Consider the following 23,066-nt stretch of genomic DNA (forward strand, 5'->3'; position numbering starts at 1 on the left):
ATTATTTGGTCTCCCCGTTGACCTCTGTCAGCGACGGCCTAAACTGATTTTGAGGATATTTGTCAATCCGCAAAATTATTTTCCCGCAGAAAAATTGCATTCAATAAAACATTGCAAAAGTCTGTTACTTCAGCCCAATTAGAAACTACAAAAGTGATTCAATTGCAAGTATCCAAGCACATTCTTTGTTTCGGGACTTACTCGAAACATCAATCTACGAATCACCCACCAGCTGTTAACTACCTCTTTGTAAAACTATAAAGATGATGGAAGAAGGAAATAATAAAAATTCAATTTATTTATTTCCTTCCTTCCTCCTTTCTGTTCTCTTTGCAGAACATCCGCCCTCAGGCTTATGTTCCACTGACGAAACTGTCAGTTATGTAGAGACGAACTTCAATTTTTTTTCCAACCAAGCACAAATTGTCTCCATCCGCAAAATTAAAACTCTCGCAAATGTTCATGTCACACGAAAAATTAGTCTTGAAAGAAATTGAAAACAGTCATAATTTAGAACGCATTTAACTGACAACTAAAAATTCATGTATGGCCAAAGATGTCAAGAAATTTTTTAAAAATTTTTAACATTTCGTTTCGTTATTTGAAAAAATCCCCCAGTTATTTCCTCTTCTTGTCGCAACTGATCAGAATTTATAAAAGGAACTATGACAAGTGCAAAATATTACTAATGTCACTAAACTAACACACCATTAGGAATCCATTTCAATATTTATCATTATTCCATCCACCTTAATTTCTCTCAGTCTCATTCGAGCGGCAGCTGGTTGTGATCTTAAATTCTTTTCTGACATTGTCTTCGTTTTTTCTAATTTAAAGTTACTCGATCGTGAAAAGCTGTGCAGCCAAAATTGATCGATATATTGTTATATTACGAATTGCCAAAATGGATCTGATTCATTAAAATTAAAATGCTGGATAGCGGACATGCCTATTAAAATGTCAAAACGTTGGAATATTCAAGAAATAGTTCCTTTTTTTTTTTAAATATGCAGCTTTTTGTTTTTGAGTCATTCAGAAAAAAATATTTTGGGCTTTTGAGTGATTGGCAAATAAAGACCGTTCATTGCAGTCACAATTATAAGGAATGAAATTTTAATTTCAAATCTCAACTAAAATCATTTGACTAAAAGTCTCACTTCTTTTGCAATAGTGTATTAACACGAGAAAATATCCTATAAACTCCGGGTTTTTTTTTCCCGCATTGTAGCGTGTACCAACCATTCGTTTCGAATTTTCCTTTTAGAATGTTCAACAAGTGTCAATTCTATCTTCTTTTTTTCCTACCCTTTAAGAGTCGATTTCCTATTAAGACTAACGCTTTAAGCTTTTGTGTCCAAGAGTATAAATTCCGAGTCTGATGGCACAATGTACATCGAAAATAAGATCCGCAAACTCTTCTGTTTTGTCTTTGCTTCTGTTACACAGACGGAAAACGTAGTCAATATACCTCTTCCAAAGTAGCAGTTTAGTTGTACTCAGGGCAATACTACAATTTTTCTATTTTCGCTATGAAAATATTGGCAAAAGCTACTTTGCCGTTGAAAAAGTATTTAGTTCCCAGATAATAATTGTAACAACGACGCGCAAAGCACATTGGTTAAGCGTGGCCTGAAAATGCTCCATCAGAGCTTGATTACCCCGATCTCCTTAGCACGGGGTGACTTGGAACCCACCAAGTAATCATAATGAAGATACAAATTATTCATATATCTTCCGATAGCTAGCTTTTCCGTTCCTCTTGCACTTATGACTCTAGTTTTATTTAAACTAAGAGCTCACACGCATCATGACACATGCGTATCTCCAAGGGAAAAGATCTAAACTCCATGGACAGAAAAGTACTTCTCAGATTGTCTGCTTCACTGCTTGTCTCACTTCACTAATCTTCCGGCGGTAAAGGAACGGGTTTAAGGTGGACTTTAAATGCACTAAAAGAGTCGTTATTCCAGAAGTGATAAGTAAATGTTATGAACAAGTCCTCCAGATGATCACAAGTGTTGGCAATGTTAAACTTGGTGCATAACATAAATGCTAACTGCACCCACAGTGCACTGCTGTAGTTGTTTGGCTCGGCAGTTGATGAAAATGATATTGTACTTGAGCCTGATTACGAGTGAGTAGATCAGCTGACAGAAGATCTTCGGAACATAGCCGCATGGTGTTGCAAGAACAGTCTACTCATTAACCCGGACAAGACAAAACTTCTGGTTATGGGGACTCGGCAGATACTGACGAAGATACCAGGTGATCTAAGCATTACACTACTCAGCAAGGAGATTACATCATCTAAATCTGCGAAAAACCTGGGAGTTACAATAGACTGTAATCTCACGTGCGACGAACATGTAACTCAAGTAACTTCGAAACGTATTGGTAGCCTTTGTCGAATTAATCACGTAAAATATCTGTTTGATAGGCGTACGTTGATCATTATAATTGATTCTCTAGTATTCAGTAAATTATTGTATTGTTCATCAGTATGGGCTAATACCACCAAGAAAAACAATGAGCTATTACAAACAGTGCAAAACTTGCAGTGTAGCGTTTCGTGACATGGGTCAGCATGATGTCGAATAGTACAGCGTACACACAAATGGTGTAGCGTTGCGTGAAATGGTTCAGCGTAATGTAGAATGGTTCCGTGAATGGTTCAGTGTCTTAGACTGACCTCTCTTCTTATGGGAGACTTTGGTATTTTCACAAAAAGCGAACAAAGTTTACGTGAATTATTAATGAAAATTACGGAAACTGAAAAACCACGAATTGTAACACCGCGAATATATTCTGACATCAGTAAAGGAGAGTCCACAATATATTTTAGTTTTTGATCACGTGATTCTGGAAACAATAAGTTTCTCAAATTAAACAATGCTGAACAATCTTAGCTAATGAAATTGCAATTCATTGTATAAAACCATACAGTTTTGAAGAAAGCAATTTAACGGTGGAGATACGAAGCATTCGTTCAACGGAAAAAGTACGCTCAGTACTATACGTGTAATAACAGAAAATTAAAACATCTCTCTTCGTGAGCGCGGAGCGTCATGACTAATCTTCTTATGCGAGACTCTGCATTTTAACAGAAAAAGAAACAGGTTACGGCCCTTTGAAAAATATGTACCTTAGAACATTTCGCTAGTGTCCAAAGATTTATGTGAAAGGTATCTCGACCACGAAACGCTTCTGTAGAAGTAGAATTCGAATCTAGCGCGATCTCTGAATCGTTCGTTCAACCTCCCTAAAAAAAAGTCAAGTTAAATAGCTAAAGTAGATCATAGCCACCGGAAAACCACATAATGAAGCACCACGGTTTCCTTCAGCGAGGGACAGTCCACAACATAAATAGACGTCTGATTTTAGTTTTATGATTATCAATTTCTCAAATTGAACGATACTTAATAACATTAGTTAATGAGGATAACTTAAACGGTATAAAGCCACAGAGATTAACAAGTCACCGTAGAACGTATTCTTTTTCACTGTGGTGGCTATTGAATCGCGCCATAAGCCGCTTTAGTGAACGGCTAACGCTCGAAACGAGACATAACTACATCTTGCAAACACAAAGCTCGGAAAAACAGCTACTAGGCTTTGCCATCAGTAAAAGCCTTACCTCTCTACAGTTATTATATAACTAAAGCTGATAAAAACCGGGTGACTAGAAAAGATTTTCAATTGCACTTACCGAGATGTTGACGATGCGGCTGATGTTTTAAAAATGAAACAACAAAAAGAATGAATCACTTTTCCCAAACTTCCGAACTTCCGCTGTCACAGTGTTTCGGGTATCCAGATCACTTGTGTTTTAGCTTATTCCCTTCCCTTCTCTGGGTTAATCGAAATGAAAACGAAAACTTTTAATTACATAATTTTTATGTGCATGTATGCCGTTCTATAAAATGCTTATTGACCGAATACGGTGGGGCCGGACGAGAAAATATTTGGCTCTCGGTCATGAAGCAAGTAGCCTACGTGTAGCCGTACCCTCCCCCGCCAAGGTGAAACGGAGGCGAGGCAACGTCTACGCAAACCTGACGCCAATCGTGTTCCGTCACGTCACCCTTTTGCAGGAAAATATATAATGATGTTTTATTGGTTAACTCCATTTGTTGATTCTTTCCTCAATTCTGATTGGTTCGAATTGGTAATTAATTTTTTATATTAACAAACAAGCAGGTGAACAAAATGTTTTCACGGTCAACTTTTCAGATAACAGCGATCTACGACGAGGTTTTAAAGAGAGTTTGCGCGACGTTTAGGATAGAGACATTTCAAGGAGAACAGCAGAAAGCAATAGATATGTTTTTCAATGTCTCCGTTTCGTTACCAACTGGCTATGAAAAATCTTTATTGTATCAAGTAGCGCTAGTGATCAGTCGCCTCTTCTCTCTTGAAGAAAGTGGTCACTATATTTATTGTGTCGCCCGTTAAAGCTATCACAGAAGACCAAGTGCACTATCTTAATGTACTTGGGCCAAGAGGATTGTCCGCCCTCAACTTTCGATCTCTTTGTGAACGGCGCTGCGAAGCTAAATTAAAGCTAATTGTTTCTTGCAGCGATTCTTTCGACTGAGTAAAGAGTCGCTCTTTCTTCACGTTTGCAGCCTAACTATCTCTTGAAGAACTCTTTGAAATCCTTGAGATTCTGTGGCAAATGATCCAACTCTTTTCGACGGCCTTGGCACTATTTACAAATGCAAGCAGAAACTGCAAGGACGTTGAAATCTAGTTTCGTGAGCGCAATGTTAATCAAACATCGTCCTCTTCTAACTCTACACCAAAAAAACGATAATCTTTTCCTACATCCTTAAAGCCAAGTATAAATTTGAACCCGGACGCTAAATTGCAAATTTACCTGAAAAATGGAAAATGATTACACTTCAAAGTTGTTGCTTATCTCGACAACCTTCACGCTATCACGTGTCCCTTCGCAAAAAGATATTATCAAGTAACATTATTTTGCATAAATTAGAGTGACGGAACACGATTAGTGTAAGGTTTGCCTAGACGTTCCCTCGCTTCCGTTTCACCATCGGGGGTGAGTACGGCTACTCGTAGGCTATGAAGCAAGGACCTCGTTGCCCTCTGTCCATAGATCATGACCAAATTTTTTTCCGTCCGGCCTCACAACTCAGTCATTAAGTACACAGTATTTCGGTTTTTTACATCACACATTTATTACTCCTGATGTAATTAAACATGAAATATGAAAAATGTTATTCTTTTTCGAATAGGGAACTTCAGGCTTTAGTGTTTACCCCTTTGAAATATTTGATATTCACCACAAGATCTATCACAGTACAACCTAAGTAAGTTTCTCTCTTGCAACGATAAGCTATCTTTGCGTGACAATCGACTCATTGTCTTCGTGAACTTTTCCTTTTCTAGCGGGAGAGATTTGCATGATCGAAGCCAAAATTGTTAAAAATACCGAGTGACTGTATTTCGGTTTGGCACGTCAAACTTTCATAACTAATGATGGATTTTGGCATCTAAAAATGAAACATCTAGTTGTTAACATGGATGATATTTCTTCTTCTTTCTGAAAACTGCCAACGGCAATTTGCGCTCTTTAACATTTTTGTTTCCTCTTTTCCCCAGACAATTGCAAGAAACTTGCAACCAGAGAGCAGTAACACCGAGCAATAATTGGAATGATAACATTTCCTATGGCTGAGGTTCTTCCTTGTCTTCGAAAAATGGCAAAACATTGCAAGCTTGACAACCTTGCTTCCCGTTTAATTTAGTATTGACGTCAACATTATCTGAATTCTCGAAATTCGAGTAAATTTCATTTTCCAAGGCTAAACGATCAAAGCCAAAAAACTCGCATTTGAGAATTATGGGCTCACTGTAATAGTATGAGGTTTTCAATGGGGTTATGGCTTTTACGGCTAAAGGTTAAAATGTTGGCCATGTTACGGCGACCGATTAACATAATTCTATGAGTTGTTACCAGATTATAATTTTCGAGGTTAAAATTTTATACGACTAACGGTTAAGTAGTTTGACAATTTTTATGCTTAATGGTCAAATTTTTTTTGCGGTTTTATGGCTATAGGTTAACCCCATTGAGAACCTCACATAATGCTATATCAAAATAATGGTTATTTAAGTATGTGAAATGGAAAATGATACAGCGGCGATGGGTAAAATCCAAAAAGTAGCTGTAAAGATACATGAGCGCTTTAAAGTCGCTATTTGTCTCTGTCTTATCCCCAAAAACAGAACGAGAAGTCTGTCCACGCCTATGGCTGTCAACATCAACTATGAAACTGAACATAATGCAAAGCTTGATATGAAGACTACGCCCCTTGAGTATCGACAAAGATTCCAGTGTTCGTGAACCAAAGACATCTAACAAGTAGCGTGGAGAGGCTGGCTAACAAGACCAACAAAGAGAGTGGATGTTGCCAGACGACGATACAAGAGTTTGAGCGGCGGATGAAACAAAAATTCCTTGTTTAGGGCAACGAGGAGGAAGGAATTCCCAAGAAATATTGTGATGGAGAGGAAAATGTTAACTGCTCAAAAAATGAATTGATTGTTGTCGTAACCCAGCAAAAAAGGAGAGAGAGCATTGGAATACTTCATATGTTTCCATCTGTGTTCCACCCTCTGTGGAATTTGCCGTCGCAATCATTGTGCAGCTCTTAAAACGGTCTTCCTCCTTTCGTTACTGTTTTTAGGACCTGCTAGCAACAAGGAATAATTCTTCATCACAGCAACCACCGGCCCAAAAAACAATTAAATCTTCTTTTTTTTGTATTTACTATGAACATCAAAAGTTTCCTCAATACATCCTACTCTTTTTAAATTGATTGAACGAACTGTCCGTCGAGACTATTACGTGACAATACATATACAACTTTCTTGAAATTCGGAGGGTGTAACCTGCATCAATAAACCCCATAAGGTGTTCCTCTAAATAAATCTCATTGAAGATCGCATTTTAAATAAGAGTTCATAAAAAAATTTAAAGATACAAACCTCTGTCCGTTTAATATTTTAAAAAGTAAACCTCTGTAGATAAAGAAAAAAGGAGGCATTGGCTCAAAACGGCATACTTAGATTGATTTTCAGGACACTTGTCGATCCGCAAAACTGCGTTCTCGTGGAAAATTTGCCTTCAATAAAACATTGCAAAGGTCAATTGCAAGTATCCAGAGCGCATTCTTTGTTTTCTGACTTCCTCGACACATCTATCGACTAATCGCCTATCAAAGAAAGACATGATTTTTTTTCCTACAAAGCGCAAATTGTCTCCATCCGCAAAAATTAAACTCTCACAAATTGTCTATGTCACACGGAAACAATCTTGAAATAAATTGAAAACAGTCATAATTCCGAACACATCTAACTGACAACTGAAAATCGATGGCCGCAGATGTCAAGAAATTTGAAAAAAAAATGTTTAATCTTTCGTTTCGTTGTTTGAAAACATCCCCCAATTATTTTCTCTTCTTTTCCCATCTGATCAAAATTTATAGAAGGAACCATAACAGGCCGGTGCAAAATGTTAGTTAACTAAACCATCACAACCTTAAAAAACCATTTCAATATTTATTCATCATTCAATCCTCCTTAATTTCTCTCAGTATCATTCGAACGGCAGCTGGTTGTGATCTTAAATCCTTCTCTTACATCGTCTTCGGTTTTTAAATTTAAGGTTACTCGATCGTGAAAGCTGAGAAGACAAAATTGATCCATATCTGGATCAATTTACATGCCAATTAAAATGTCAAAATATTGGAATAGTCAAGAAATTGTTACTATTATTATTATTATTATTATTATTCTAAATATGCATTTTTTAGTTTTTGCGTCACTCAGAAAAAAATTGTTTTGGTCTTTCAAGTGATCGGAAAATAGGGACAATTTATTGCAGTCAGAATTATCAAACATGAAAGTTTCATTCGAAATTTCAATGAGAAATATTTGACTTAAGGTCTCGCTTCTTTTAATATACATATAATGTAACATAATATATTACATATAATAACAAGAGAAAATATCCTATAATTAAATTCCGTATTTCTTTTCCTCCTGCAAAATAATATGGTGTGTACCGACCATTCGTCCCGAATTTTTCTTTTAATATATTTAATATGTGTCAATTCTATCTATTTTTTTCTTACCCTTCAAAGTTTCTCTCGGACAAACAATCTATCGTCAAAAGAAAGCCATCTATTGTTAGAAACTGCGACGATCAATTTCCCAACTACATGTTGTACTCTGTTAGCGACGACTGACCCTCTCCGTTCCGCATTGGAAACCATACGATCCCCCAAAATCTATCCTCCTCGGATTCTACTTGATTCTCTTAGTTCTTAGAATAAATTTTAGAATTTCACGCATCTGGAATCGGAGAAACATTTGTTCCCGCAAAGCATAAATGATCTCCAATTGCATGACAAAAACTTCCACCGCAATCTTTGCATATTACACAGAAATACTTCTTAGATAAAAATCACAACCGTTAAAATCTCCAAACAGATAAAATTATTCAAAAATATTTGGTGGACTTAGATTCCTAGCAGTTTTAAACAAACCTCATTGATCTCACGTTGTTGAAAACATCTACAAGTTATTTTCTCTTCCTTTCGCGTCTGACAAGGACGCGAAGGAACTACACTAAAGGTAAAAAATATAAAAGCAATTAAACCAACACACCGTTCATCCAATTTTTATCTTTATTAACTTTCCTAACTTCAAAAACATCTCCCATTCACTATTTACCTTCTCCCTTTCAAGGCTGAAACATATTTCCATCTATAACAGTTCGTTTCGTTCAATTCTCATAAATCGTGCGCTTATAATCGGGAGTAGTTTAGTCTACAATAGTGCGTTGCTATTATATGGCTTATTAGATCAAATTTAAAAACATAGAATGAGCAGAAGACAGTTTTAGGATTTGGCGAGAAAACATGCACCGAGTTCGCAGAGGCCTTGCCAAACAGAAAGCGCCTCTCGGCATCTGGGTTATGTTAATTCTCTCTTTCAATTTTCTCTTTTGCTGACGGGTGATATTGCCAAACAGTGGTACTGTGTTTTCATCTGATATTTATTAGCATAATAAGGCAAATACCAAAGCATCTAAACCACAGCAGATGCTGTAAATCGTGTTTGTTTCATTGGATGTTCTTTTCTATTTCCCTTCAAATTACGCCTGATTAACGATTCCTAGAGAATATATCTAAGTTTATGGAAAGCAAAGTGCTCGTCGGATTGTCTACTTTACTGCTTGCCTTACTTCTTTGACTTTCCAGCAGAAAAGAAACGGGTTCAAAGTGGATTTAAAATATGTTAAAATTGTTGTTATTGCATCAATAACGACTACATGTGAAGAATAAGTTTTTCTATAAGTGAGCACAAGCAGCACTATAACTTTTGGTACATAACAAACGGCTCGACTGTTGTTGAACATGATCTTGTATTTGAGCCTGATGATGCCTGAGAGTGCGAAATATGTTTGTGTACGAAGCAATTGACATTATTGAGCATGAAAGTTGACTACAATACCATACCAAAAGCTTATTCGAGTATGCAAAAAGGAAAACGAGGCAGCGGCGACGGAAAAAATCCAAAAAGTAGCTGTAATTATACACGTGCGCTTTAAAGTTACTATTTGTCTGTATCTTATTCCTAACAACAGAGCGAGAAGTGTGTCCATGCTTAAGGCCGTCAATGTCAACAAAGACACCCCACATAATAAATAGCTTGACATCCAATAAGTAGCAGCGAGAGGCTGAGTAACAAGACCAACCAAAAGATCAGTTGTTGCCAGACAACGATACAAGAGTTTGGACGGTGGATGAAGGTAAGATTCCTTGTTAAGGGCAGCAAGGATTAGAAAATTCCCAAGAAATGCTGAATTTCTCGTCAACACGCAGCATGTGACTTTAAAATCACCTAAAATGGGCAATGATGATGATAAACCATCAAATTATAGACTAATGATTTTTTTTGCCGTAAAGCCCTTTTTCCTGATTTTAGCAAATCTTTAAAGTAATAAACAACAGAAGAAAGAAACGCTACGATTTTCCCATCGATTTTTCGCCTACATGCATCTCTTTCAACGTGAAATTTTCCATTCCTACATAATTTAATATTTTGTCAAGTGATCGCCTTCAGCAAGAATTGTGTGACAGGTGTAGTTGAGAGAAACTTGTCACTGGCGCAGATTTTAAAAGGCATCCAAGACAAACATACGGTGGTGCTCAAAATATTTTTTAAATTTTTTTCAGCGACGAAATGATGAATTATAAAGGGATTTCAAGATTAGTGTTGTAGCTTTCTGGCAAGGGGAGATATTTGAGCTCAAAGTTGTCAAATATTTGGATGAATCGCAAAGTCTAAAAACATGGTCGTTTATTTGCCTCTGTTGATTGACAAGTCGTAAATCAAATTGACTGATACTTACGGCAGACATTAACTATGATGTAAAAAATTGTGTGCAAACCCTAAGAGTAACTGGTTAAATACCATCACAGTGAGAGCTTCATACATTTTACCTATTTTTCTATTTTTAATTTTATCGATTTCCTTGGTGAAAACCCAGAGAAACCGGGGGGTGGTCTTTCTCCCCCAGGAAAAAAACCAAAACAGAAACCAGTTTGTCTTTAGAGTTTTGGGGTAGACCCTTTAAACTGGCAAAGTTTCATTGAAATCGGTGAGGTGGCATGTAGCACGACTCCCTGGTGCTCTCGTGGACACGCTCTTAAAATTAATCCATGGCCGTAGATGTCACGAAATTAAAAAAAAAAAAAATCTTTAACGTTTCGTTTCCCTATTTGAAGACATCTCTCAGTTGTTTTCTCTTCTTCTCGCATCTGAGCAGAATTTATGAAAGGAACCATGACAAATGCACAATATTTCTTAACTAAACTAACACGCCATTAGAAAGCCGTTTCAATGTTTTTCATTATTCCATCCTCCCTAATTTCTCTCAGTTTCATTCGAACGGCAGCCGGTTATGATCCTTAATTCTTCACCTACATTGTATTCTCGTTTAAAAATTAAAGTTACTCGGCTTAAGCTTTACTAAAGGTGTCGCTCCTTTTGCAAACATGTAATAACACGAGAAAATGTCCTACATATTCCGTATTTCTCTTATTTTTGCGTGCAATGACTATCGACAATCCGTTTCGAATTAGCCTTTTAGATTATAACATAGCTAGTGAATTTGTCTAATCAAATTCAGTTGCGTAAGCATGCTTTACATTCCTATTGTGCACGCTCATTACGTCAGCAAAGAAATCTCTCGAGAAAAAAAAAAATTTTCTCCGCGATTTTTTACTTTGGGATTTTACTATTAAAAAACTGGTTAAGACTTCGGCGGCAATTTAAGTTAAGCATGGAAAGTTGTGAGCCAGCTGATGAGGAAGAATTGTATTGTACACACCTCTGACGTCTGACTGATATTTATTCTGTCTTTCAATTTGTCTTTTTGCCAACGCGGTTAGAATTCTATATAATGGTACTGTGTTTTGATTTGATATCTGTTAGCTTAAATAGGCAAACACCAAAGATGCTGAAAAGTCGTGTTTGTACGATTCTATCTTCTTTTTTCTTTCCCTTCAAATTACGCCTGATCTATACAGGTCTGACAACTCCAAGAAAATATATCTAAGTCGATGGAAAGCAAAGTGCTTGTTGGATTGTCTGCTTTACTGCTTGTCTCACTTCTCTGATTCTCCAGCAGTAAAGGAACGGGTTCAAAGTGGAGTTAAAATATACTAAAATGGATGTAATTATTTCAATAACGACTAAACGAGAAGAATAAGTTTTGCTATGATTGATAACAACCAGTATTATAAATTTTGGTATATAACAAACAGCCAATGCTAACTGCACCCACAGTGCACTGCTTACTGCCTTCCTGTATCTTTCCATGTTCAGAGCAGTTGTTTGGCTCGGCTGTTGTTGAACATGATCTTGTACTTGATCCTGATGATGTCTAAGAGTGCGAAATATCTTTGTGTACGAGGCAATTGAGATCACTGAGCATAACGCTATAACTAAAATACTATACCAACGGATTATTCGAGAGTGTGAAATGGAAATTGATCCAGCGCCGACGCATAAGATCCAAAACGTAGCTGCAATGATGTATGTGCGCTTTAAAGTTACTATTTGTCTGTATCTTATTCCCGACAACAGAGCGAGAAGTCTGTCCACGCTTATGGCCGTCAACGTAAACAAAGACACTCCACATAATGCATAGCTTGATATGTAGATTGCCTCCATTGCATGTCGACAAAGACTCCAGTGTTTGTGAACTACCGATATCCAATAAGTAGCAGCGAGAGGCTGGGTAAAAAGACCAACCAACAGATCAGTTGTTGCCAGACAACGATACAAGAGTTTGGACGGTGGATGGAGGGAAGATTCCTTGTTGAGGGCAACAAGAATTAGAAAATTCCCAAGAAATGCCGTAATGGAGAGGAAAATGTTAACTACTGAGAAATAAATCGATTGTTGTTGTAACCGAACTAACAAGGAGGAGGAGCATAGCAATACTTCATATGTTTCCGTCTGTGTTCCATCCTCTGTTGAGTTTGTCGTTGCAATCATGGTGCAGCTCTTAGAACGGTTTTCCTCCTTTCGCCACGGTTCTTCGGAACTGCTGAGAACAAGGGATAATACTTCTTCACAGCAACCACCTAGCCAAGAAACAGTGAAATCTTATTTTTCTCGATATCATCCACTCTAAAAACCTCCTCAATGCATCCAACTTATATTAAATTGGTTGAACGAACTGGCAGTCGAGACAATTAGTTAACAATACATATAGACCTTTCTTGAAATTTTGAGGATGTGCCTTGCATCAATCAACCTCCCAACCCCATATGGTGTCCATCTGGTCGATAGATTTCATGCAAGAACGCATTTTAAATGAGAGCTGGTAAAAATTTTAAGGTTAAGGACAACCGTTAGTTCCACATCAAAAAAAGAATAATAATAATAATAAAACAAATTAAACAAAACATACAAACTTTTCCGTAGATGAATATATAAAAAATGCCCCGGAACGGTAAATCTAAATTGATTTTGAGGATATTTGGCGATCCACAAAATTACGTTCCCCGCTCAAAAATCGCGTTGAATAAAACATTGCGAAAGTTTGTTATTTTCAGCCAAATTAGAAACTACAAAAGGGAATCAATTGCAAGTATCCAGAGCACATTCTTTGTTTTAGCACTTACTCGGAGCATCTATCGACAAATCGCCCACCGGCTTTTTACTTCCTCTTTGTTAAGCTATAGAGAAGGTGGCAAACGGGAATAATAAAACTCAAATTATTTCCTTCCTTCATTCCTTTCTGTCCTGCCAGTAGAGCATCCCCCCTCCGGCTGATGTTTCACTGATGAAACTATTAGTCATGTAGACACGGACCTAATCTTTTTCGTACAAAGCATAGACTTTCTCCATCCGCAAAAATAAAAACTCCCACGAAATGTTTACGCCACATGAAAAACAGTCTTGAAATAAGTTCAGAAACAATCATCATTCCGACCACGTTTAACTGACAACTAAAATTAATCTAGGACCTTTGATATCAAAAAATTTGAGGAAAATGTTTGACGTTTCGTTTCGTTATTTGAAAATATCCGGCAATTATTTTCTCTTGCTGTCGCAACTGATCAGAATTTATAAAAAGAACCATCTTCCCTAATTTCTCTCAGTCTCATTCGAACGGTCGCTGGTTGTGATCTTAAATTATTCTTTTGCATTGTCTTCGTTTTTAATTTTCTTTATGTCATCAACTCTAAAATCTTCCTCAGTGCATCCTACTCGTTTTAAATTGGTTGAGGGAACTGTTAACTGAGACTATTACATATCAATACATGTAAACCTTTCTTGGAATTTAGAGGGTATGCCTTGCATAAATCAACCCCCTAAAAGGTGTCCCTCGGGCTGATAAATTTTAATCAAGAATGCATTTTAAATAAGAGGTAATAAAACTCTAAAAGATGAAAACATCTGTTAGTTTGTTATTTTTTGATAAACCTCTCTGTAGATGCAAAAATAGGAATTGGCCCGGAACGGTATACCTGAATTAGTTTTCAGGATGTTTGTCGATCCGCAAACGACGTTCCCGCTGAAAAATCGCATTCAATAAAAAATTGCGAAAGTCTGTTATCTTTTGCCAAATTATAAGCTACGAAAGTGAATGAATTGCAAGTATCTAGAGTACATTCTTTGTCCTCGGACACACTTGAAAAATCTATCGACCAATCGCCTACCGGTTGTTTACCTCCTCTTTGTAAAACTATGGCGAAGACGGAAGAAGGAAAAACTAAAAAATGAAATTATCCATTTCCTACCTCTCTGACCCTTTGGTAGTACATTCGCCCTCAGCCTGATGTTTCACTGACGAAATTGTCCATCATGTAGAGACGTACTAAATATTTTTCCCACAAAGCACAAATTGTCTCCATCCGCAAATATAAATCTCTCACAAAATGTTCATGCCACACGAAAAATAGTCTTGAATTAAATTGAAAACAGTTATAATTCCGAAAACAATTAACTGACAACTGAAAAATTAATCTAGGGCTATTGATATCAAGAAATTTGAATTTTAAATTAACGTTTCGTTTCGTTATTTGAAAACATCCCTCAGTTATTTTCTCTTCTTGTCGCATCTGATCAGAATTTATAAAAGGAACCATAACAGGTGAAAGCTGCTAATTAATTAAACCATCACACTCTTAAACAGCCATTTCAATGTTTATTCAATATTCCATCCTCCATAATTTCTCTCAGTCTTATTCCAACGGCAGCTAATTGTGATCTTAAACTCTTTTCTTTGCTTCTTGAATTTAAAGTACTCGATAGTTATCGCATTTAACTGACAATTGAAAATTAATCTATGGACGTAGATGTCTAGAATTTTTTAAAAATAAAGTTTTGTTTTGTTATTTAAAAACATCCTTAATTATTTCCCCTACTTGTCGCATTTGATCAGAATTTACAAAGGAACCATGAAAGGTGCATAACTGACCACCCCCCCCCCCCCCCCTTCTCCCTCTTAGTTCCGCGTTGGAAACCATATGATTCTCAAAAATCTTTCTCAGATTCTCCTAGTTCTTAGAATAAATTTTAGAATTTTACGCATCTGGAATCGGAAAGACATATTTTTCCGCAAAGCATTAATGATCCCCAATTGCACAAGAAAAAACTCCCACCGTAATCTTTGCATATTATACGGAAATGCCTCTGAGATAAAAGTCACAACCGTTAAAATCTCCGAACACATCAATTTATTCAAAATTATTCGGTGGACTTAGATTCCTAGTAATTTTAGACAATATCTCATTGATATCTCGTTATTGAAAAACATCTGCAAGCTAGTTTCTCTTCCTTTCGCTTCTGACAAGAACCTGAAGGAATTGCAACAGGTAATAAATGTAAAGTAACTAAACAAACAAACCGTCGATTTAAATTTCCATCTCTGTAAACTTTCCTAACTTCTACAATATCTCGCATTCGCTATGTACCCTTTCTCTCTCAAGGCTGAGACATATTCTCATCTAAAAGAATTAATTTCGTTCAATTCTTATAAATCGTGCGCTTATAATCAGGAGCAGTTCAGTCCACAATAGCGCGTAGTTATTATATGGTTCACTACATCAATTTTAAAACACGAAATAATCAGGAGATAGCATTAGTATTTGACATGAAAAAAAGCAGCGAGTTCACATAGGCCCTGCCATATAGTATGTCGGAGGAAAGTCAAACAGATAGCACCTCTCGGCATCTGGGTGATGTTAGTTCTGCCTGTTTCAATTTATCTTTTAGCCGACGGTGTTAGATTTCTAAACAATGGTACGGTGTTTTTATTTGATATTTATCAGCATAAATAGGCAAACATTAAGGCATCTAGAACACAGCAGATGCTGAAAAATTATGTTTGTTTCATTCTATCTTTTTTTCTCTGTCCCCTCAAATTACGCCTGATTAATGCAAGTTTGACAATTTCATGAAATTATATCTAACTCCGTGCAAAGCAAAATGTTTGTCGGATTGTTTGCTTTACTGCTTTTCTCACTTCTCTGACTCTCCAGCAGTAAAGGCACGGGTTCAAAGTGGAGTTGGAATATAATATAATACATGTAATTCCATCCATGACGACTACATGTAAAGAATAAGTTTTTCTATAATTGATCATAAGCAGCGTTATAAATTTTGGTACATAACAAACAGCTAATGCTAACTGCACCCACAGTGCACTGTTTGCTGCCTTCCTGTATCTTGCCATGTTCAGAGCAGTTTTTTGGCTCGGCTGTTGTTGAACATGATCTTGTACTCGAGCCTGATGATGTCTAAGAGTGCGAGAAATCTTTGTGTACGAGGCGATTGAGATCACTGAGCATGACGGTATAAAAATAATAGTACACCAAATAACTATTCGATTATGTGAAATGTAAAATGATCCAGCGGCGACGGATAAAATCCAAAAAGTAGCTGTAATGATACATGTGCGCTTTAAAGTTACTATTTGTCTGTATCTTATTCCCAACAACAGAGCGAGAAGTCTATCCACGCTTATGGCCGTCAACGTCCACAAAGACACCCCACATAACGCATAGCTTGATATGAAGGCTGCTTCCTTTGCGTATCGACAAAGACTCCATTCTTCGTAAACCAAGGACATCCAATAAGTTGCAGCGAGAGGCTGGCTTATAAGACCAACTAACAGATCAGTTGTTGCCAAACAACGATACAAGAGTTTGGATGGTGGATGAAGGGAAGTTTCCTTGCTAAGGGCAACAAGGATGAAGGAATTCCCAAATGCTGTAATGGAGAGGAAAATGTTAACTGCTGAGAAAGCAATCGATTGTTTTTGTTGTAACCCAGCTATCAAGGAGGGAGAGCATAGCAATACTTGATATGCTTCAGTCTGTGTTCCACCCTTTGTTGAGTTTGTCGTCGAAATCATAGTGCAGCACTTAGAACGGTTTTCCTCCCTTCGGTACGGTTTTTGGAATTACTGAGAAAACGGCATAATACTTCTTCACAGCAACCACCTGGCCATGAAACAGTTAAATCTTATTTTTCTTTATATCATCCACGCTAAAAACTTCCTCAATACATCCTACTTGTTTTAAATTGGTTGAACGAACGGTCAGTCCAGACAATTAGATAACAATACATATACACCTTTCTTGAAATTTAGAGGGTGTGCCTGACATCAATTAAGCCCCCAAACCCGTTTGGTGTCAGTCTGGTCGATATATTTCCCTCAAGAACGCATTTTAAATAAGAGCTGATAAAAATTTTAAGGTTAAAGACAACTGTTAGTTTAATATTAAAAGAAAAAACCTTTCTGTAGATAAACACATTGAAATTGGTCCGGAACGGTATACCTACATTGATTTTGAGGATATTTGCCGATCTGCAAAATTACATTCCCTCTGAAAAATCGGGTTCAATAAAACATTGCGAAAGTCTGTTATCTTCAGCCAAATGATAATCTACAGAAGTGAATCAATTGCAAGTATCCAGAGCACATTCTGTGTTTTCCGACTTAATCGGAACATCTATCGACTAATGGCCTACCAGCTTTTTACCTTCTCTTTGTAAAACTATACAGAAGTTGGAATATTGAAAAACAAAAACAAAAAGAAAAAAAGGAAATGATAAAAAATGCAAATTATCTATTTCCTTCCTTCCTTCCTTCCTTTCTGTCCTTTTAGTTGAATATCCACCCTCAGGCTGATGAAACTGTCAGTCATATAGAGACTGAGATGATTTTTTCCCTCGAAGCACGAATTGTCTCCATCCGCAAAAATAAAACTCCAGCAAAATGTTCATGCCACGCGAAAAAACATTCTTAAAATAAACTCAAAACAGTTATTATTCCGAAGACAATTAACCGACAGCTTAAAATTAATGTTTGGCCGTAGATATCAAGAAATTTGAAAAAAAAAAATGTTTGACGTTTCGTTTCGTTATTTGAAAATATCCCGCAGTTATTTTCTCTTCTTGTCGCATCTGATCAGAATTTATAAAAGGAACCATGACAGGTGCAAAACGTTATTTAACTAAACTATCGCACACTTAGAAAGCCATTTCAATATTTATTCATTATTCCAACCTCTTTAATTTCTCTCAGTCTCATGCGAACGGCAGCTGGTTGGGATGTTGAATTCTTTTCTTACATTGCTTTCGTTTGTTTAAATTTAAAGTTTCTTTAGCAAACGCTGAAAAGACAAAATTGATCGATATATGGTAACGAATCGCCAAAATGCATCGAAAGTTTGATCCATATATTGAAGTAAATTACTAGATAGCGGACATGCCTATTAAAATGTCAAAATATTGGAATACTCAAAAAATTATTACTTTTTTTTTTTTTTCAGAATTTCCATCTTTCTGTTGTTGATTCACTCAAAAAATTATTTTGGGCTTTTTAGTGATCGGCAAATAGGGACCTTTCATAGCAGTCACAATTATTTGAAAAGAAATTTTAATTACCAATTTAAACGAAAATCATTTAACTAAACGTCTCGCTTCTTTTGCAAACATATAATAACACGAGAAAATATCCTACAATTAAATTCCGTATTTCTTTTTCTCCTGCAATATAACGTGGTGTGTACCGACCACTCGCTTCGAAATTTCCTTTTAATATGTTTAATATGTGTCAATTCTATCTTATTTTTTCTTGCCGTTCAACGTTTCTTTCGGACAAACGATCTATTATCAAAAGAAAGCCATCTATTCTTAAAGAAACTGCGACGGTCGATTTTCCACGTTTTTAAGACTACATAAACAATAGAACCCTCATTCTTTAGTTTCCCCGTTCTACTCTGTTGACGACGACTGACCCCCTCTCAGTTTTGTATTGAAAACCATATGATTCTCCAAAATCTTCCATAGATTCAACTAGATTCTCTGAGTGCTTATAATTTTTTATAGAATTTCACGCATCTGGAATCGGAAAGACATTTATTTCCGCAAAACATTAATGATCTCCAATAGCATAACAAAAAATTCTACCGCAATCTTTGCATATTAAATGAAAATACCTCTCAGATAAAAGTCACAACCGCTAAAATCTCCGAACATATAAAATTATTCAAAATTATTAGCTGGACTTAGATTCCTAAAAATTTCAATCAATGTCTCATTGATGTCTTGTTATCGAAAAACATCTATAAATTTACTCTTTCTTCCTTTCGCGTCTGACAAGGACGCTTAGGAACTGCAGCAGGTGAAAAATATAAAGTAAACACATCGTCCATTTAATTTTCATCTTTCTTAACTTTCCTAACTTCTACGATATCTCTCATTCGCTGTTAACCATTTCTCTTTCAAGGCTGAAACACTGTTTCAGCCTTTTTTAGTCCACAATAACCCGTTGTTATTGTATAGCTCATTAGATCAACTTAAAAACATGCAATTGGAAGAACACAGCCTTAGGATCTGGCAAGAAAACAGCAGCGAGTTCGCAAAGACCCTGCCATACAGCATATCGGAGGAAAGTCAAACAGATAGCACCCCTCGGCACCTGGGTGACCTTTAGACGTTTTCAATCGGTCGCAATCCTAACCCAAACAGGCTTTCGAGTGACCTGTCTCTCCTGGTGAAATCAAATTTAGAGATACATTTCTTAAAACTTCCACTTTGGTATTCTCTGTTTTTATGAGCGTATTTGAAACACTGTATGTTTTTATTAAACATGGAGCATGATGAATCTTCTCATAAGAGGCACTGTGTCTCTCCTCTCACGAATCCTTTCCCTTTGGCCTGACACGGATGAAAACTCACGTATTCGAAGGCATCCGGGTGGACTTTAAAACACACTGAAAGAGTCGTTATTCCAGAAGTGACAAGTAAATGTAATGAATAAGTCCTCCAGATGATCACAAGTGTCGACAATGTTAAACTTGGTGCATAACAAACAACTAATGCTAACTGCACCCACAGTGCACTGCACACTGCCTCCCTGTATCTTGCCATGTTCAGTGCAGTTGTTTGGCTCGACTGTTGTTGAATATGATCTTGTACTTGAACCTGATTACGACTGAGAGTGCGCAAAATCTTTGTGTACGAAATGAAAGAGATAACTGAGAATGACAGAATAGAAAAATTATGAAGCAAGAATGGATGTTATCCAAAAAATAGCTGTGATGATATACATCTGCTTTAATGTTACAATTTGTCTGTATCTCAGCCTCAACGACAAGGCGAGAAGTTTATCCACGCTTATGGCCACCATTGTCAACATAGAAAATCCACATGATACAAAGCTAGTTATAAAGCTCGCATCAGTTCCAAATCGAAAAAGATTCCATACTGGTACTAATGAATGCAGAAATCGAATTATTTATTTCCCAGAAGAAATATCAGTCATGTGGAGACGGACTTTCGTGCAAAGCACAAATTGGCTTTATCTGCTTAAATAAACCTCAAGCAAAATGTTCATGCCACAAGAAAAACAGTCCCTAAATTAATTGAAAACCGTCATAATCCCGAAAAAATTATACATTTGACAATAATCTAAATGATTTTAACAATGCAACGTAAAAACAATGTTTGGTTATTGAAAAACACCCACTTCTTTTCCAATCCGATTTGTTTGATAAAAGGAACAGCGCTAGGTGTGAAATATTACTTAACCAAACTAGTTTGCTCATTATTAAAAAGCCATTTAGATTTTTTGTTTTTTTCATTTTTCCATCCTTCTTAATTTCTTTAGTCTCATTCTCTATTGGTCCCTTTTCTTTTAAATGTGAAATATACTCGCTTCTAACAGAGAAATTTATTGTGGTGGTTGCTTTATAAGCGTTTTAACAGAGGAAAAGTCCAGTCTTCAAGAGCGCGCTATTTTATGCCCTTCCTAGTAAAATACAATAAGATAAATGAAGTGTTTTTGAAATTAGAATTTGGTCATTTTTCAACAGGGTGCCATGTATACGTATATAGGACAGCTGATTGTGTTCATAAACTCTTCCCATACGTTGCCTTTGTCTTTAAATTACAGTCACTCGATCTCGCAGAAGAGCTGAAATCGATCGGTATATGGTAACGGGGGAAAGTTTCTAAAGAAACTGTGGTGCTGCGTTGGTGGGAGAGTATAACAGGGTAATTTAATATTTTCAACTGAGTTGATGACGTAAATTGGTCACCCATAACGAGTTTTAAAGCTGACGTTTCGAGCTTTAGCCCTTCCCCCTGACGAGGGGCTACGGCTGGAAACGTCAGCTTTAAAAATCCTTTAAGATGGCCAATTTACCTTATCACCTCAGTTGATAATGCTTAATTATCCTGATGTGTGGTAACCGTTACTACAGTATTGTGCAAAAGTAACGCAAGCGAAATGTTAATTTTTGTTTGTTTGATTTTTGTTCTCGTGCGAAAGTTCGAATGACAATTCGACAAAACATAAGCCTGTTCTGATCAATGTCATCAGATGCTGCTGTAATAGTAAATTTTCGGCATCGCTTTTGACTTATACGAACAGTACACGTTTTGCCAATATGATATCTGAATGTTTCTTTAGTTTTCGCAGAATACATTCGCACAGGAACAAATTTGAATTCCGCCCTTAACGCGGGAAGTTTGGATGGTGCGAGAGAAGATTCGAAAACTTACTTTGCAAGCAAGAGAGTCCAGCCTTTCTGTTCTCGCGATCTTCGCGCTGCGGACGACTAACGAGAATTCCGCGTTTTGCCAGCTTCTTCCGAATCTTCGCGCTCGTCTTCCCGTCATTCCTACGCATCTCTTGGTCTTTGAAAGTTTCATAGACAGCTTTTTCGGTCTCCCCGAGCAAGGTAAATTTGCTACGGAGCTAATAAGACACAGCTTTTTGATTAAAAGAGCAATGCCTGAAAGGCTAACTAATAACCCTTCGCTTTTTAAGGTTTTAAATATTCCAGCTGGATGGAAGCCCTGGTTTTACAGGAGCTCGATTTGAGTTCTATTATAACTTGTTATTTTTGGCATAATAACTGCCAGAGTGTTACGAGATCAATGAATGAAAGAGAGAATTCTATACGAAGCATTGGTATACCATGCATTGCGTGTGGTTGCGTACAGTTCATGTCACGCTTCCTCGCGCGGAGTCTCGCCTATAAATTAGGAATTTCGTGTGTTGTGATATGAAAAGGTTAATCATAAGAAATGGCGCCCAGTTCAATCTCCACTTGCCTGGAGTGTTTGCGGGGTCGTTTGTACTGAGACTCCAGCTCCTGGCTGTTCGGATCACACCAACAATCAAACATTCGTTGAAGTTTCAACAGGAAGGAGTGATAGAATAGTTACTTTAGTGGATGAGACTGATTTCTAATTTTTCTGCAATGCATTACAACAATACATGGACTACACTTCGCTGTAATTAATAAGTAGAGCGAATTTTCTCTTGGAATTTCGCACCGTACCTTGTCTGTATCTATTTGTCTTTATCTTATTCCTGACAACAGAGCTAGAAGTCTGTTCACGCTTATGGTCATCAACGTCGACAAAGACACTAAACTTAATGCATAGTTTGATATGTAGATTGCAACCCTTGCGTATCGACAAAGACTCCAGTGTTCGTGAACCAAGGAGATCCTATAAGTAGCAGCGAGAGGCTGGCTAACGAGACCAACCAACAGATCAGTTGTTGCCAGACAACGATACAAGAGTTTGGATGGTGGATGAAGGGAAGTTTCCTTGTTAAGGGCAACAAGGATTAGAAAATTCCCAAGAAAAGCTGTGATGGAGAGGAAAATGTTAACTGCTGAGAAATAGATCGATTGTTGTTGTAACCCAACTACCGAGGAGGAGGAACATAGCAATACTTTATACGTTTCCGTCCGTGCTCCACCCTCTGTCGTTGTCGTCGCAATCATGGTGCAGCTCTTAAAACGGTTTTCCTCCTTTCGCTATGGTTTTTGGAACTGTTGACAACACGGGATAATTCTTCTTCACAACAACTACCTGGTTAAGAAACATTGAAATATTTTAATTCTTTATATCATTAACACTAAAAGCTTTCTTAATGTATTCTACTTGTTTTTATTAAGTTGAACGAACTGTCAGTCGAGAAA

The 23,066-nt window shown here is 36.9% G+C and overlaps 2 protein-coding genes across 2 annotated transcripts; both read right to left on the reverse strand.

The window, feature by feature from the left end:
- Positions 1 to 11,644: 11,644 nt before the first annotated feature.
- LOC131772723 (melanocortin receptor 5-like) lies at positions 11,645 to 12,597 on the reverse strand. Its single transcript, XM_066159424.1, has one exon. The coding sequence runs from the start codon at positions 12,595 to 12,597 to the stop codon at positions 11,650 to 11,652; it is 948 nt and encodes a 315-aa protein (XP_066015521.1). The 3' UTR covers positions 11,645 to 11,649.
- A 3,424-nt stretch (positions 12,598 to 16,021) lies between these two features.
- LOC136277395 (melanocyte-stimulating hormone receptor-like) lies at positions 16,022 to 22,868 on the reverse strand. The gene is made up of 2 exons (XM_066159426.1): positions 22,498 to 22,868; positions 16,022 to 16,619 (listed from the first exon to the last, which is right to left on the reverse strand). The coding sequence occupies exons 1-2, from the start codon at positions 22,866 to 22,868 to the stop codon at positions 16,022 to 16,024; spliced, it is 969 nt and encodes a 322-aa protein (XP_066015523.1).
- Positions 22,869 to 23,066: the final 198 nt, after the last annotated feature.

The sequence above is a fragment of the Pocillopora verrucosa genome, chromosome 12 (genome assembly GCF_036669915.1).
Source record: "Pocillopora verrucosa isolate sample1 chromosome 12, ASM3666991v2, whole genome shotgun sequence".
Taxonomy (NCBI): Eukaryota; Metazoa; Cnidaria; class Anthozoa; order Scleractinia; family Pocilloporidae; genus Pocillopora; species Pocillopora verrucosa.